The sequence below is a fragment of the Leptodactylus fuscus genome, chromosome 5 (assembly GCF_031893055.1).
Source record: "Leptodactylus fuscus isolate aLepFus1 chromosome 5, aLepFus1.hap2, whole genome shotgun sequence".
In the NCBI taxonomy this organism is placed as follows: Eukaryota; Metazoa; Chordata; class Amphibia; order Anura; family Leptodactylidae; genus Leptodactylus; species Leptodactylus fuscus.
The window spans coordinates 80,025,337-80,041,453 of NC_134269.1; the positions used below are offsets into that span (position 1 = coordinate 80,025,337).

At 41.2% G+C, this 16,117-nt stretch overlaps 1 protein-coding gene across 2 annotated transcripts in view; it reads right to left on the reverse strand.

Moving 5' to 3' along the window:
- NEDD4 (NEDD4 E3 ubiquitin protein ligase) overlaps nucleotides 1–16,117 on the reverse strand; it is a 92,472-nt gene that overhangs the window by 13,804 nt on the left and 62,551 nt on the right. For both annotated transcript variants that reach the window (XM_075273488.1, XM_075273487.1), the window contains 8 exons: nucleotides 15,383–15,502; nucleotides 13,386–13,586; nucleotides 10,018–10,095; nucleotides 6,689–6,743; nucleotides 6,526–6,584; nucleotides 3,607–3,678; nucleotides 2,831–3,060; nucleotides 1,904–2,025 (listed from right to left, as the gene is read on the reverse strand). In XM_075273488.1, coding sequence (XP_075129589.1) covers nucleotides 1,904–2,025; nucleotides 2,831–3,060; nucleotides 3,607–3,678; nucleotides 6,526–6,584; nucleotides 6,689–6,743; nucleotides 10,018–10,095; nucleotides 13,386–13,586; nucleotides 15,383–15,502 — 937 coding nt within the window. The remainder of the gene's footprint in view (nucleotides 1–1,903; nucleotides 2,026–2,830; nucleotides 3,061–3,606; nucleotides 3,679–6,525; nucleotides 6,585–6,688; nucleotides 6,744–10,017; nucleotides 10,096–13,385; nucleotides 13,587–15,382; nucleotides 15,503–16,117) is intronic.

Consider the following 16,117-nt stretch of genomic DNA (forward strand, 5'->3'; position numbering starts at 1 on the left):
CGGACCTGAATGGAGACTGGTGTGGAGCGATCTTAGACTCCGCCTCCTCCAGCAGAGCCAGCGCTGATTGGTCGAGTTCCGTACTCTGGCCAATCAGCGCTGGCTAATGCATTCTATTAGCTTGATGAAGCAGAGTGTGCACAAGGGTTCAAGCGCACCCTCGGCTCTGATGTAGCAGAGCTGAGGGTGCACAAGGGTTCAAGTGCACCCTCGGCTCTCCTACATCAGAGCCGAGTGTGCGCTTGAACCCTTGTGCAGCCTCAGCTCTGCTACATCAGAGCCGAGGGTGCGCTTGAACCCTTGTGCAGCCTCAGCTCTGCTACATCAGAGCCGAGGGTGCGCTTGAACCCTTGTGCACACTCTGCTTCATCAAGCTAATAGAATGCATTGGCCAGCGCTGATTGGCCAGAGTACGGAATTCGGCCAATCAGCGCTGGCTCTGCTGGAGGAGGCGGAGTCTAAGATCGCTCCACACCAGTCTCCATTCAGGTCCGACCTTAGACTCCGCCTCCTCCAGCAGAGCCAGCGCTGATTGGCCGAATTCCGTACTCTGGCCAATCAGCACTGGCTAATGCATTGCATTGGCGTGATGAAGCAGTGCTGAATGTGTGTGCTTAGCACACACATTCAGCTCTACTTCATCGGGCTAATAGAATGCATTGGCCAGCGCTGATTGGCCGAAATCCGTACTCTGGCCAATCAGCACTGGCTAATGCATTGTATTGGCGTGATGAAGCAGTGCTGAATGAGTGTGCTTAGCACACACATTCAGCTCTACTTCATCGGGCTAATAGAATGCATTGGCCAATCAGCGCTGGCCAATGCATTCTATTAGCGTGAACTGAGTTTGCACAGGGGTTCTAGTGCACCCTCGGCTCTGCTACATCAGATTGCTACATCTGATGTAGCAGTGCCGAGTGTGCATCAGATGTGTAGTTGAGCAAAACTGACTCAGCACTGCTAAGTCTGCATTCGCATAGGAATGCATTGGCCAGCCTTCGGCCAATCAGCGCTGGCTCTGCCGGAGGAGGCGGAGTCTAAGGTCGGACCTGAATGGAGACTGGTGTGGAGCTATCTTAGACTCCGCCTCCTCCAGCAGAGCCAGCGCTGATTGGTCGAGTTCCGTACTCTGGCCAATCAGCACTGGCCAATGCATTTCTATGGGGAAAAGTTAGCTTGCGAAAATCGCAAACTGACAGGGATTTCCATGAAATAAAGTGACTTTTATGCCCCCAGACATGCTTCCCCTGCTGTCCCAGTGTCATTCCAGGGTGTTGGTATCATTTCCTGGGGTGTCATAGTGGACTTGGTGACCCTCCAGACACGAATTTGGGTTTCCCCCTTAACGAGTTTATGTTCCCCATAGACTATAATGGGGTTCGAAACCCATTCGAACACTCGAACAGTGAGCGGCTGTTCGAATCGAATTTCGAACCTCGAACATTTTAGTGTTCGCTCATCTCTATACAGCACATCATTCTACATACAGATAATGGAATTATTTTAGGGTTCAATATCCCATTTTGGGTATCCTACCATGGATGCATTTGTCCACTGTAATTTACTTTGACTATTGTGCAGTTTTGTGGCCAACCCTGTAAAGCTACACAGCTGTAAATGAACAAGCCATAAATCAGTGTAATAGAAAGCAGCAGCACGGGAGGCATCACTTGTGACCTTACCCAGAATGTGGCAGAGGTACGTCCAGTAATGGTGGTAAACCACAGACTACACATCTACCACAATATTTTTCTTGATCCTACACAGGTTACAAATACCTATTGTACGTATAATCTGTTTTAGCTATAACCACATGAAATTGGCAACTTTCTTATAAAACCAACAGTGAGGTAGTGGCAAGCCACACACACACACACACACACACACACACACACACACTTACCATCCAGGAGTTTTCCATGATAAACTGCCATTCCGGCAACACGACCAATAAACTTAAAATATGAAATGTGGTCTTCATTGCAAAGTCCAGAGTTTGGATTGATCTGCAAAGTGTAATTGTCACTATGGAGAAAAACAGAAGCCTATCTAGTACCCGTAACACAAAAGATATCACATTGTATACCTGAAATCCTTTTTTTTTCCTGCAGCAGAGCAAACACTTGTTTCTTTTAACCAAGTTTATTAATACACAAGTCAGTTTCACAATGGCCCCAACCACAGGAATAAGATATAAGTGACGACAGCATCAGGAAGGCACAGCATGATTAAGATATACAAGCGAGGAAGAAAAAATAAAAAATAAAATAAAAATGAAACCAAGACTCCATTATGAAGAGAAGTTGTGCAGGCCCCATTAGGTTTCTAAAAACCCAAAACAATGGGCTGGGTACTTGGAAAAAATTTGCCTGGGTGGCTTTGATTCAGGCCTGGTTCACATGTGCATTGCAGAGATGATTAAAATCAGCAAAGAGAAAAGTCGTGCATAGAGAACTTTCCTCTGCTGCTTTTGGTTTTTGAATCAATGGACAGCCAATTCAACTCAATCGCAGTCAATGGGGTCCACATGGAACCGCTATTGTAGCAGTTCGATTGTTGTTTGGACCCCCTCAATGGACCCAAACGACAGAATCCGGTGCTAGTGAACTTTTTCCCCTACCTATATAAAGCATCTCATTAGAAGTGGTATAAGGGGTCTCTACAAAATACATCACAGGAGGTGATACCACTAAATAACTATCACTGAATCACAGAATGAATACCCAAAAGAATTAGAAACTAAAATATAAAACTTAATCCATATTAAAAGTGTGATCCCCCTATAGGAGCCTACAAAATATGTTCTGATTCAACTTAAAATTGCACTTACGTTGCAGAATACTCAAAAAGACCATAGTACGGATTGAACATTTCTTTAGAGATCAGGAAGAACCATTCTCTGGCAACTCCACCATAATCTAAGCCTTTTTCATTGTCAAATTCAATCCAGAGGCGTGCTTTAAGAAATTCTGGTCTTTTCACAGCATTTATCCTTCTGTAAGAATCCTCAAAAATCGCTGAACGACGTAACTTCATTTCAAACCTGTTAGGAATATCAACCTACAAAGACAATACATATAAGTATAGGCATTTGACAAAAGCTTGCTTCAAGTAGGTACATATTTTCTGATGAATACTGTAAGGGATGTGTACAGAAATACAAGATCTTTCTTGGTTTGCAGTTATTCAATAGGAAGTCCCAGTGGATCTGTCATGTATCTAGCCCTTTTCAAAAAGTATGTATGCACGCACGCACGTTTAATGGAGAGCAACATAGCATCTTTCTAGGTGTAAGCAGAATGCAACAGCTTCAGACAACCAGACTAACAGGTTGATCCAGAAAGTGCAAAACAGAGGCCACATATCTGATTAGATGAAAGTGTGTGTTTCCTCCCCAATTATGATACAAGAAGAGGCCTAGCTCTTCTGGAATTACTGTCAATCTATGATCCACAATTAATAGATAATGTAGAAACAAACGTCTCATCTGAATTACAAAAACCCCATACATTTTCCTATATACACCCCCCTATATAATTTATTAACACATCTACAAGTCTTTGAAGCGCATATAAATAAAAATATTAAGAATGTGCTTTAGCTTACACTTGCATGTTTCTTCAACTTTTTACGGAAGTACTCATATTTTCTCTTGTAATCTCGAGAATATGGTACAGCCTACAAAAAAAAAAAAAAAAAAGTTCAACCGTTAGTAATCACATAATATGATAAATTACCAACATAGTAATATGATAAATTACCAACAAAGTCACAGAAAATAAAGACCTATTATTTTATAGTTATGTTTTCCCCATTTTCAAGGTCATAAATGTTAATTAACTTTTGTGCACTAGGGGGCACACTATTATTAGAGAACATATGTCTTGCCACATCCTGAGTGTTTGCTTGCCTTTACTGCCTTCTACAAAACAGAATCACCATTAGATTTAGCAAATAACATTTTAATTACCTCTTTGCAAAAAAAGAGAGAGCCCTCTTTAGTAGAATTTCTGTTCTGCAACTGGTTTTGATCAATTGAGATAGAAATCAACACGAGTTTGCAATTTCTCAAATGCATTGTTGGGGGGGAAGGGGGGGGGGGACAAAAACAACCACCCCCCACACTTTATCATGACTGAAATAAGAAATGTATATTTCGCTTTATAAAACGCACCTGAAAAGATGCATATAGGTTTTAGAGGAGGAAAGTAGGAAATATTGTGAACCAATTCCTAGACAACCCCTTTAAGAATAATGTCCCATAGTAGCCCCTCCATAAAGTATTCTCTCACAGTAGCCCATGTACACAGTATAATGTCAGTGTAGTGACTCCTCTATACATTAGGTTCTATAGTGGCCCATACAACTTTACAAATTTTCCAAACCTGAAATTTTTAGGGCTTCCACCCAAAAACCATTATTCTATTCTTGGGTTTCTTCAGACTCCAGAGTATATTCATTACAGGCCAAGGGGAAAATGATAAAACAGTGTTACTCACTTGGGCTCCAGTGTGGGTCTTTCAACCTCTTCTGCTCACAGAGACATCATTAAAGAGGACCATGCACTGTCAGCTTTCCTGTTATGTGCCGAAGAGAGTTCCAGTGAGGAACACCCTCCCCAGACAGCATTTGTCCATAGCACTGTATTGTTAGAGTGGGGCGTTACTTAACACTCAGCAATGACGCCAAGCTCTGAGGAACACAGCCCCCCCCACGACTTTACTAATCCATAGACTAGTGCTGGGGTAACGATCTCACATCCCAGGGCAAATAACAGGAAAGCCAACAGCGTGCCGAATTAAGCGCACTGTCGGCTTTCTAGCAGTATATAAAACTTCATGTGCCTGAGGACGTGAAAGTTCCACTTTAATGATGTCCAAGACAGTTAAGGTCAAATCTCAGGCCAATCATATCAGTGTTATGATGTAAAATTATATCTGCAGTAGCCACGCGACATTATGACAACCTAAAGTTGCGTGACGACATCAATGTGATTGGCCTGTAATTGGAACTTAGTGGTCTCTGATGTCAGAAGTCCCTGTGAACAGAAGAGGGCAGAAGACCTACACTGGAGGCCTGGAAAGGCGAGTAACAATTTAATCACATCCCCTGGGCCTCCAATCAATACTCTGGAGTCTATCCAGGCCTCTTAACCCCTTCATACCACAGTCAATTTTCACTGTTGCAGTTCTGTTTTTCCCCTCACCCCATTCCAAAAACCATAAATTTTTCATTTCATAGGGTCAAACAATAGCTTACTGTTTGCGAAAAATTGGACTGTGTATAAGCTATTGAATGGTGCCACTACAATGTACTGGGAAGCTGGAGGAAAAAAAAAAAAAAAAAGCATTTCCGCCAATTTCTTGAGGGTTTAATTTTTACAGCATTCACTATGTGGTAAAAAAAACAAACAAAAAAAAACCTGTTATCTTTATTCTGTGGGTCATTACAGTCACAGCGATACCAAGTTTGTATAGTGTATGAAAACATTAAAACTCTTAATTTATTTTGCAAAATAGAAAAAAATGTGTTGCCATATGTGACTTTTTTGCAGGACTAGATTTTGAGGGAGGTCTGAGTTTGATCACTTTTTATTCCATTTTTGGTTAAGGGAAGAAAGTTGAAAAAACCTGCTAGTTTGGCCATTTAGGTTTTTCTCCTCGCTAACCCGTTCACCATATGAGAGAAATGTTTTAATATTTTGATAGTTGGGCATTTTGGAGCGCAGGTTTATTTTAAGTGTGTGTTTACTTTTTTTTTTTTATATGTGCCATATGGAGAAAGCTCAGCTTTGTCTATACACTCCTGCCCGTACATACAAGTTTGTAGTTTGCGAGCCAAGCTAGCACTATTGCAAATTTTTGGCACCTTCACTTCATAAGCCGCACTGACACCAGAAAGCCACAAAAATATTTTTCTGCTTGAGCGCCATTTTCAAACATGAATTTCTATTGCATGCAGGATATAGTGAAGTGTGCTGAACAGGCAGTATTGTGATAGAAGCCATGTATTATAGCACACACCCTTACACAGCCTGATTTACCAGCAATGACAGACCCAAGAAATGACAGTGCAGTATGTATATGGACGTGCTTCAAGCCATCTCAGATATGTTTTGCCTTCTAATAGGAACATCACATGGCCATGTCAGTATCTCCTTGCTAATAAGGACTCACCTAACACGTCTTAACTGTAAGTGCTGCTCATTCTGACTCAGTGAAATAAAGAGTTCAGACAGCCAAGAATGAAACCCAATCCCCACCCACTCACTGTAGCCAGTGGCTATGGATAGAAGTGCTTAAGGTAATTTCCCAGATGGTGTGAGGTGAAATATTATTACACTGGCTCCATATTAACATACTTTTCACACCTTAAACAAGCTGCTGTCTTGTAAATATGGTGAGCTGACAGATGCATCACAAAGTTATAGCAACAGTGGTATGAGATTCCAGAATAGATTTGCTCTTAGGTGCTTGGCAATGATGGATAAAAACCAACAGTCGGCAAAACAATAAATAATCTCACCGGTCCAGTTATTGCCGCAGTCTGTAAGCGCGGATCCTCCCATTGAGTTTTCTTTGTGTCTGGAAGAAATAAGAACGCAATTTTAAAAAAACAAAAACAAAAAAAAAAAAAAAAAAAAACTACTCTAATCTTTATGGTTATCTAGAAATCGAGATTTCCTTACGGTGGTCAATATAAAAGACTCTTCCATCAGAGTGCGTTCTCTCCTCCCAACCAGGCTGCATGAGAAAATCATATACAGGTCAGTATAGGTCAAGAAGAAATATTTGCCAAATACAACTGGACCAGTACACTGTATGCATTTACTTAGAACAACATGTACCGTAAGTTATTTCTACAGCTCCTGACCAAGGCTAAGGCCACACAAGGAAATACAGCTTAAAATGGGATTTCTTTTGAATTCACCGTAGAATACTTTTTGTATTCACTTATGAAACCTTTGCACAGGGCCCTCCAATGTTACAATGGCGCTGCTGGAACCTACACCTATTTTTTTTTTTTTTTTTTTTTTTTTTAAAGGAAAAAAAAAAAAAAAAAAAAGGGGGGGGGGGGGGGAAGGTTCTCCGGGTTGTTCTGTAGATGGTTTTCTCTGTTGGCGCAGAGGCGATGACACTCGTCTCAGTCAAGTTGGCGGGGACCTGCCCCCTCCCCTGTTTGACCAACTGTGCTTAGCTCACCCGAACCTCTACCTGTCCTGGTTGGAGTATGGCCATCTGTCCTCCTTCTTGAGGAAGTTCTCTTTGCCACCCCTTCTCTCCTCTCCCTTGGAGTCTGTCCTTTCATGCGCTGACCCTACTCTGCGCGTTCTCTTCTGTATGATGCTCTTTTCAGTGATGCCACCCCTGGACTTCCTCCCTACGCTAGGTCTTGGAACTCTGACCTTGTCAGTAGTCTACCGCCTGCCAATTGGAATAAGTCCTTCCTGCGCAAGAGGAATTTCAAAATTCTCACCCATTGGTACAGGTGTCCTGACCTCCTCCACCGCATCCTCCCGACTGATAGGTGTTGGTGCTGTGGTTCTGAGAGTGACACTATGCTCCACATATGGTGGGAGGGCAATGCCATTCAACCCTTCTGGGATGCAGTTTTCTCCCTGTACTCTAAGGTATGTGACCGTTCTATCACCCAGTCGCCACAGGTGGCCCTACTCTCTGTTCTCCCTGGCAAGATCTCAGATCAAAAAAGGACCTTTTGCGGCATTCCCTCTCGGCCGCCAGGGCTGTCATCCCTAGACATTTGGGCAGTACGATCCCGCCTACTATGCTTGAATTTCCACAGGAGCTGCTCCTTATCAGGAGAATGGAGGCCCTGGTTGTGGAGGACTCTCCAGTCCCCTCCAGGTTTGACAGCATCTGGCGGCCCTGGGTTACGTTCCAAGACGCCTCCAAGTTCTCTTCCTCCTACTCATGACTTTGCTTGTCTGGTCCTCTTCCTACCCTCTCCTTCCCCTTATGTCTCTCCTGTCCTAGTTTCTTTGTATGTGGTGTCCTAGTGTTCCCCTCAATGATTGTCCCTTGTTTTTCTTTGCCTATTAGCGTTTTCCCCGGTAGTTACAGTGTACCATTCCATATTAGCTTTGTTTGATGTCGAGGTTTTTTGTTTTTCCATTGCAACATGTTTGGCCGATCGGGTATACCCCGACTGGCTATTGTTCATGGGAAGCCTGTGAGCCTCGTCTTTATTGTTGTTTCCTTTATTCCCGTTTCCCCTCTTCCCCTGTATTTGGAAAATCTTTACTAAACATTGATTAAACATAAAAAGGGGGGTTGCTGCAGTAAGTGGATGCACAGATCTGTTCAGTGATTTCCAATCATTATAGGAATTCTGAAAATAGTTCAGCAAGCTTATTTAACAGTTCAAAATTTCTCAAAAGTTAGTTGAGAAACTCTTGCAAGCAGCTTCTATATCTATATATATATATATATATATATATATATATATATATATATATATATATATATATATAACCAAATCTCCAAATCCTGAGACTACTGGCTACCAGCTTAATTTAGGAAGACTCAAACTGAAGTTGGAATATTTGACCTCAAGTACAGAAGTGTCTAGTTGTGGTAATTTGTGTGCCTTGTTCTTAGACTTTGTAGAAATCCCACCATTATTTATCTCCTGTAGCTTATATAGCACCAACATATTCAACAGTGCTATAAAGGTTGTGTCATTACTTTAATCTGCCCCCATTCTGGCTCAATACAGTTTTCCTACCTTACACAAATGGCAATTCACCTATTAATATTCTTCTGGAGTGTGGAAGAAACCCTTCAAGGCAGTGGTACTTATTCATTAGGCCACTGTGCATCCAAAATTAAATATGCCATATTTGTAAGATTTTACTGGTGACTAAGGTGGAACTCCTAGCACTAGGTAAGCAAAAGTCTACGAATTTCATTCTCAGTTTTAGCTATTTATAAGTTTTCTTATTTTATACAATGACATGTTAGATCTACATGTGAAGCACACTGTCACTGATATTTACTATCTTTAATGTCAATTGCATGCTTTTCAGATCATATAGGAGTTCTGGTTAAATCCATGAATGTTTACATCACAGCTAGCAAGCATTTGATAGCCCTAAAGAACCATTCATAAAAATGTACCACAAAAAAACTGGATTTGACACTATATACTTCATGTTAGGATTGGACATTTAGTGGAAAAATGATTGAAATCTAAAGTCAGCTCATTTAATCGACGTGAACTTGCCTTAATCTATTTCAATTTGGCATCCATGTCATCCTGTCTCACACTGCCATTGGTTAAGAAAATATCACTAAGATGAGCGAACAGTAAAATGTCCGAGGTTCGATATTCGTTTCGAGTAGCCCCTCAATATTCGACTACTCAAATCGAATATCAAACCCTATTATAGTCTATGGGGGGAAAATGCTCGTTTCAGGGGTAGGCAACATTCGATCAAATTATACTTACCAAGTCCACGAGTGAGGGTCGGGCTGGATCCTCCGAGAAGTCTTCTCCTTGCAGCGTCCCCGCGGCATCTTCTGGCTCTGAATTCACTCTGCCAGGCATCAGGCCTGGGCAGAGCCGACTGTGCATGCCCCCACTACAAGCGGACATGCGCAGTCGGCTCTGCCCAGGGCCGCTGCCTGGAAGAATGAATTCAAAGCCGGAAGACGCCACGGGGAAGCTGCACGGAGAAGACTTCTAAAGGTAGGAGAAGAACCAGCGTTGATTGGCCGACTGTGTAGCATTCGACCAATCAATGCTGGTTCTGCATCGAACTTTTACATTCGAATAGCGAGTGGTACTCGATCGAGTATTCGATCGAATACCTACTTAATCGAGTACTACTCGCTCATCTCTAATCACTAGCTATATGATATGTGAATAACAGATATCTGAGTAAACAAAAACCAAAATACAGTGCTCTAAAATAACCAATCATAATCTATGTAAAACTTTCTATCACAGTTTTGGTTTAAATTATGATCACCCAGCCTTACATTATTTCTCACTTACCGGTAATGGTCCCAGGTCTGACAAATCTATAGGATACTTTGGCCGTATGGGTACCGAAACTCGTAGTCTTGGGTCTTCCTACAGAGGTGGCAAGAAAAAAAAACAAAACAGAACTAGAGTTTCAATTGCATACTTACATTAAAAAAAAAAAAAAAAAAAAAAAAAGAAGCCTGCTTAAAAAGGAAAGTGTGCCTCTACTGGACTAAATAAAAGGTATGATTGTTCATAGCATGATGTTCCATACAATGCACACACTTTAATAGTGAACTACCTGGAGTAGGACATACCATTCTTAGTAAAATCTGCTGACTGTGTGACCGAAGCCTAAAATACTGCAATTATCTCCTAATCTGATTCATGATCAAATGAGAGGCGATCATTCAGAAGAGGAAAAAGGGGCTGGAGTTCCAGACAGCTTTTACCTGCTGAATTTGTTAGGCTGGGTTCACTCTAGCATCTGTGTCCGACAGCTAGTGTCCGCGCAAGATTTTCGCTGCGGACACTAGCTGTGTTCATTTAACAATTTTCATTATTTTAAATGGGATATATGTTGTGTCCTTTAGTGTCAAGTGTGTGTTCTTAAGTGCCCATTTACAACGTTGTCCGATTTTTCAAGCGGACAGCTAAATCCTACATGTAGAATTTAGCTGTCCGCTTGAAAAATTGGACATCTTTGTAAACAGACACTTAAGGACACACACGGACACTAAAGGACAACATAATATCCCATTTAAAATAATGAAAATTGTAAACGAACACAGCGAGTGTCCGATGCTAAAATCTTGTGGACATTAGCTGTGGACATTAGCTGTGGACATGAACTGTCAGACACCGACGCTAGTGCGAACCCAGACTTAGTGACTAGCGAGTACTCCTTATGCAGCACTTGCCACGTACTGTGATAAAGTACAGAACTCAATTGCTGAAAATATTTTTGCCTTTGGTCAGTTAGAAAATATATATTTATACAAAAATACAAGCATTTCAGAAAATGTTGGAAGCTGAATAGCTCAGTTGGAAGAGCTGCAGCCTCAGGACTTGAACCCAGGGACTTCAGTGTCTGACAGTAGCCCCCTCCTTTCAGGATGGCCTCTGGACATCTTAGGAGCTGGATACCTTTGATGAAATGTCCTTGTAAGCCTAGAGGCATGAACATTGCTTTCTGGTTCCCATGAGTTCTCTTCTGGTCCATAACCCTTCCATTGCACCAGATATTGTAGATGACCTTTGAAAAGTCTAGAGTCCAAACTTTTGGGGCCACACAGTAGCTCAGTGGTTAACACTGCAGCCTTGCAGCACTGAAGTCCTTGGTTTGAATCCCACCAAGGACAAAAAAATTTAACTTCCTGGTTCTGCGTGTGGGGGAGGGGACCTACAAGAGACACTAGGGAGAAAGATGCTATGCACTCTGACTGGCACAGTTAGGATGGGGTGGGCTTTTTCTACCAGACAAGTGAGTAGATGAACACTTGTACAACTAATCGTTCTTCGCATCTGTCAACTGTGACTCAGATGTTTACTGGTATCTGGATCACAGAGAATTGTGCTATACACAGTTCTGTAGAATGTGAGATTGTGCACACACACATGAATGAGTGATGTATAGATTCATCTAGATAAGCAACTAGATTTAATAGTTTTCACCTTGTGTCAAAAAGAAAAAAAAAAAAAAAAAAAAAAAGTGTTGTAGGCACGATAGTTTTTCTGGTTAGCTAATAAAAGTATGTTGGCAAGCTTTCAAAGCACAGAGGCTCCTTCAGGCATTTCCAAGTGAGGCCTGGTTCACATCTGCATTCATTATTCCATTTAGGGAGCCCCCCGAACAGAATACCGAACGCATAGACAAGCAGATGACAACTGAAAGCACAGGGACCCCATAGACTATAATGGGTCCTTGTGCTTTCCATGCAGAGTCCGCACAAGTCATGCAGACAGGAAAATAGTTCATGAAGTACTTTTCTGTCCGCATGTTGTGTGGACACTGCACGGAAAACATGGACCCATCATAGTCTATGGGGTCTGTTTGCTTTCACTGCTCACCTCTAATGCGCTCGGTATTCCGTTTGGGAGGTCCCCATGTGGACTCCCTGAACGGAATACCGAACACAGCTGTGCACCAGGCCTTAATGAGAACACAACATTAGCAAGATGCTACACAAAGACCATTTGTTCACGAGGTGAAACATTACATAATGCAGGGTAATGAGGTTATAGTGGTAAGGAGTTGGGGGGGGGTTTGTATTAATCTAGGAATTTGTATGATAGAAGTGCGGGTGTATTATGTAAATGAAAGGGCTCAAATTCAGGAGTTAAATAGAGTCCTTTTGCCAATGATTTTCTCCCTCATTTGTGAAGAGCAGGTCCAGAGGTATCAGCGTGCTGTGTACGATACAATTTCATCCTATCAGAGCAGGGAGCTGAAAAGTCCTTCCTCTGCCATGGAAGACCTAAAAACACACAGGAGGTGCCACTACTACAGGAGAGAATATTTTATATACAATATTATATATAACACACACACACGGCTATTATGATGTGGTCGCTTTTGTTTCTAAGAGGGAAGCTATAAGGAGATTGTTAAAAAGGCTATTTATAAGGTGAACCATTATTTATAAGATAGCTATTTACAAGAGGGCTAACATTGATAACATGGACTTATGAATGAGGGCTATTAATAAATAAGCTGGACTATTTATAAGGTGAACTATTATTTATAAGGTAGCACTATTTGTGAAGGGGATTATTACTGATTAGGGCAGAAAGGGGGCATTAAAGGGGCTGCCACTGGAAATATGACATTATTGGTTTATCAGCATTTGGGGCCCCGCTTTTAACTTTTGGTCCTTGCCAAAATGGTCTTAAAAGTCCTGAGTCTAAAGTCTTTTAATAAGGGCCAGTTTAAGTATGACCAGCTATATCTGGCCCAGAGAAGAGTTTATCCACAGGGGGATCCAGTAGTGTATGCCTGTGTACAATCATCCTGGCCTACAATTATTGTTCTGTTTCCCCGATGTAAATTCCTTTATTGGGGCACCTTGTACAGATGGTATCATGACCACCACATTGGAGCATCTACATGAAAATGTTGCAGAAATTTTATAGTCCTGCTGTACTGATGTAAGGTCAGCATCAATTTTCCTTAAGATGTTCGAGGTCATATGTACACACTAAGGGTACCCTTCTGTTGGTACTCTAAACCCCTCCCATCCCCATTACTCCAGTTTTACCTCATTTTTGGCCAACATGGTACACTACATTTTGTTACTAGTTTTATAGTGAAAAATAAAGAAAAAAAGTGCTTGCACAGGAATTTGTTTTAAAAGAGACAGAATAACGTGATCATTGATAAAAGTGGAAGATTCACGAACCCATGTAGTAGACTTTGTGTTGTGATTGACATAGAAAGGTCGTCCGCTTGGGGCTCGCCTCATTTCCCATCCTTGGGGAAGGGGTTCCTGATCCTGGTCCACATTCGGTTTGGCTGCTTCTTCTCCTGGTGGCGGCTGAGAGGAACCACTAGGATCATTTTCAGCGGGTGATGCCTGCGACGTTTCCACATTTGTAGGCTTCTGAGAGTGAATGTTAGCAACACATTAGCTGAAAAGCCTACCCCCAAAAATCTCTAAATGCTGTAACATTTTTTTCCATAAACAGACAGCAAAAACATTCCCCCAAGAACTAGGTTTGTAAGGAACTTGCCCTGCAACAATCTTTAAGACTAGGTTATTTTTTCAAGAAGCACTTCAACTCTTGAAGCCTAAGAACCAAGTCAAAGGTATCCACTAAAACAGGGCTCTTCAAACTTTTTTTTTTTTTTTTTTTTTTTTATCTGCCAATCTGTCAGTGCTGGGGCTTCACCAATGATCAATGCAGAACACCAAGATTAACTATAGTGGATTCCTTGACACCATTAACTATCAAAATAAGCACAACGTTTCTGACTTGTGTAATTCAAGAGTTCACCTTTTAAAAATAATTGCATTTTTAACCTATTCCACCTGCAGTTTTTTACTCCCTGTCTTAAAAACCATACATTTTTTCTATTCACAGAACTGTTGAAGGCTTCATTTCTGCAGAACAAATTGTATGGCATATTAAATTGTTCCATGCTGAAATGCAGTGTACTGGAAAGCTGAAAGAAAATTCAGCATGGAGTAGAATTAGAAAAAAAACTACCGGTACATTTGCACCACATTAAGAGTTGTTTTAACAGCGTTCACTGTGCAGTCAACTGACACTATTCCAATATTCTCCACATTGTTGCGATTACAGCAATGCTAAATTTGTTTAGGTGTTAGTCCTCTTAATACCTTTCAAAAAAAGAAAACCCAAGACATTGAAAAAAAGATTTCTTGAGAGTTGTCCTATACTGACACTAGTAGCCAATTTTTATATTTCTGCACACTGGCTGCAAAATGTATCTTCTCTGGATGGCTGGATGCACCATTTATACCATTTTAGGGAATGTGATATATTTTGACCGCTTTTTATTTAAATATTTTAAGTGAAACAGTGTGGTATTTTATTTATTTTACTTTTTTTGCTAACACATTGCAGTGTATTGTGAAATTCACAAAGGCAGCCTGTATTACATCATTAGGCCCTGGGCTGCCATATTAACCAATTGCTGCTCCCAGATCTTATTCAGAGAAATGGCTATGTCACAAACATGGCAGCATTTAGACAATCTAATGCAAAACTATAATATTTAATTCTGGGACACTGCTCTAATGGAGTACTTGACTTCTGTTCCTCTATGCCCTTGCCCAATTCCCTGTAAGGGACAAAAAAAAAAAAAAAAAAAAAAGAAAAAAAAAAAAAAACACACCCCAAAAAACAAAACCCAAGTCCTCCATGAGACTGAGCAACCCATAAACCACTCAGCTCAAAAGAAAATGAGTACAGACCCATAACCATGACAACAATGGAACCTAGGTGTAGGACCTTGCAAATCAAAGTAATCAGGGAAATCAGCAAGGGGGAATGCAGCACTACACAAATGTTTGTCTTCATTCCCAGGATCATGGCTCTCCCGTCATGTCTGGTTTAACTTTGCACATAAATAGTGAACTGACAGCTGGGTATTACCAGTTAGGCATTTCCCTGCACACTCACAAGGATGCTACTGCAAGTCAAGTCCATACATCAGAGTGGTATAAAACCTGTGTATACCAACTAAAAACATATGTCCTATGTATCATCTGAAATAAAACTGATGGGATGAATAGATAACCAGTGCACTTCAATATACGCAACTATAAATGGAGACATCAAAAAAAACAAATCTCAAAAAAATGCATGTCAAATATAGAATTGTTAAAGATGTTATTTAATAAAGTATTTACTGACATGAAAACACTCGTACCTGAACTTTAGGCCTTCCCCACGTTGTAGTTTTTGTATTGTGATCTATATAATACGACCTTCCTTTCGGATCTTTTCTTTCCTCCCAACCAGGTGGTAACCCTGAAGTTGTCGGTAACAACTGAAACAAAAGTTTTTTTTTTTTTTTAATTCAAACACATCCTATGGTACTAAATGCTGAAAAAAAAAAAAAATTCCACAGATATTTAAAAAGGTGCTACAAGGGGATCTCCAGGACGATGCGGTTGATGGCTTACCCTTAGGAATAGTCATCAACATGAAAACAGTGATGGCTAAGTCCCTGTCCCATACCGTTCAGCTGTTTGAACAGGCCATGACATTCAGACAAGTGCACCAGTCTCTTCATTGTATACCAGGCATAGTGATGCACTTCATATAGCGGCTGTGTGCTTGATATGGCAGCACAGTTCTCTTACCTAAAAGATATTGAGCTGCAGCAAGGCCATGTAGATGTGAGATCACTAAAGGAAAGGGAGGAAGGAGGGTGTGGGAGAAGAATTGTTCACCCCAGCTATGGCCTCTTCAACGCTAAATGGTAGGAGCGCTGGACAACTTGTCCTAAGGATAGGCATTCAATATCAATCATGCATGCAAACTCACTATACGAGCAAATCCTACACTAGGTCAAAACAAAACCTTGAGTTTGTGAAAAATTTTCTCTTTCACAAACCCAAGATGTATCCATGCTGTACACAGACCACAGGAAAGGGGTCAA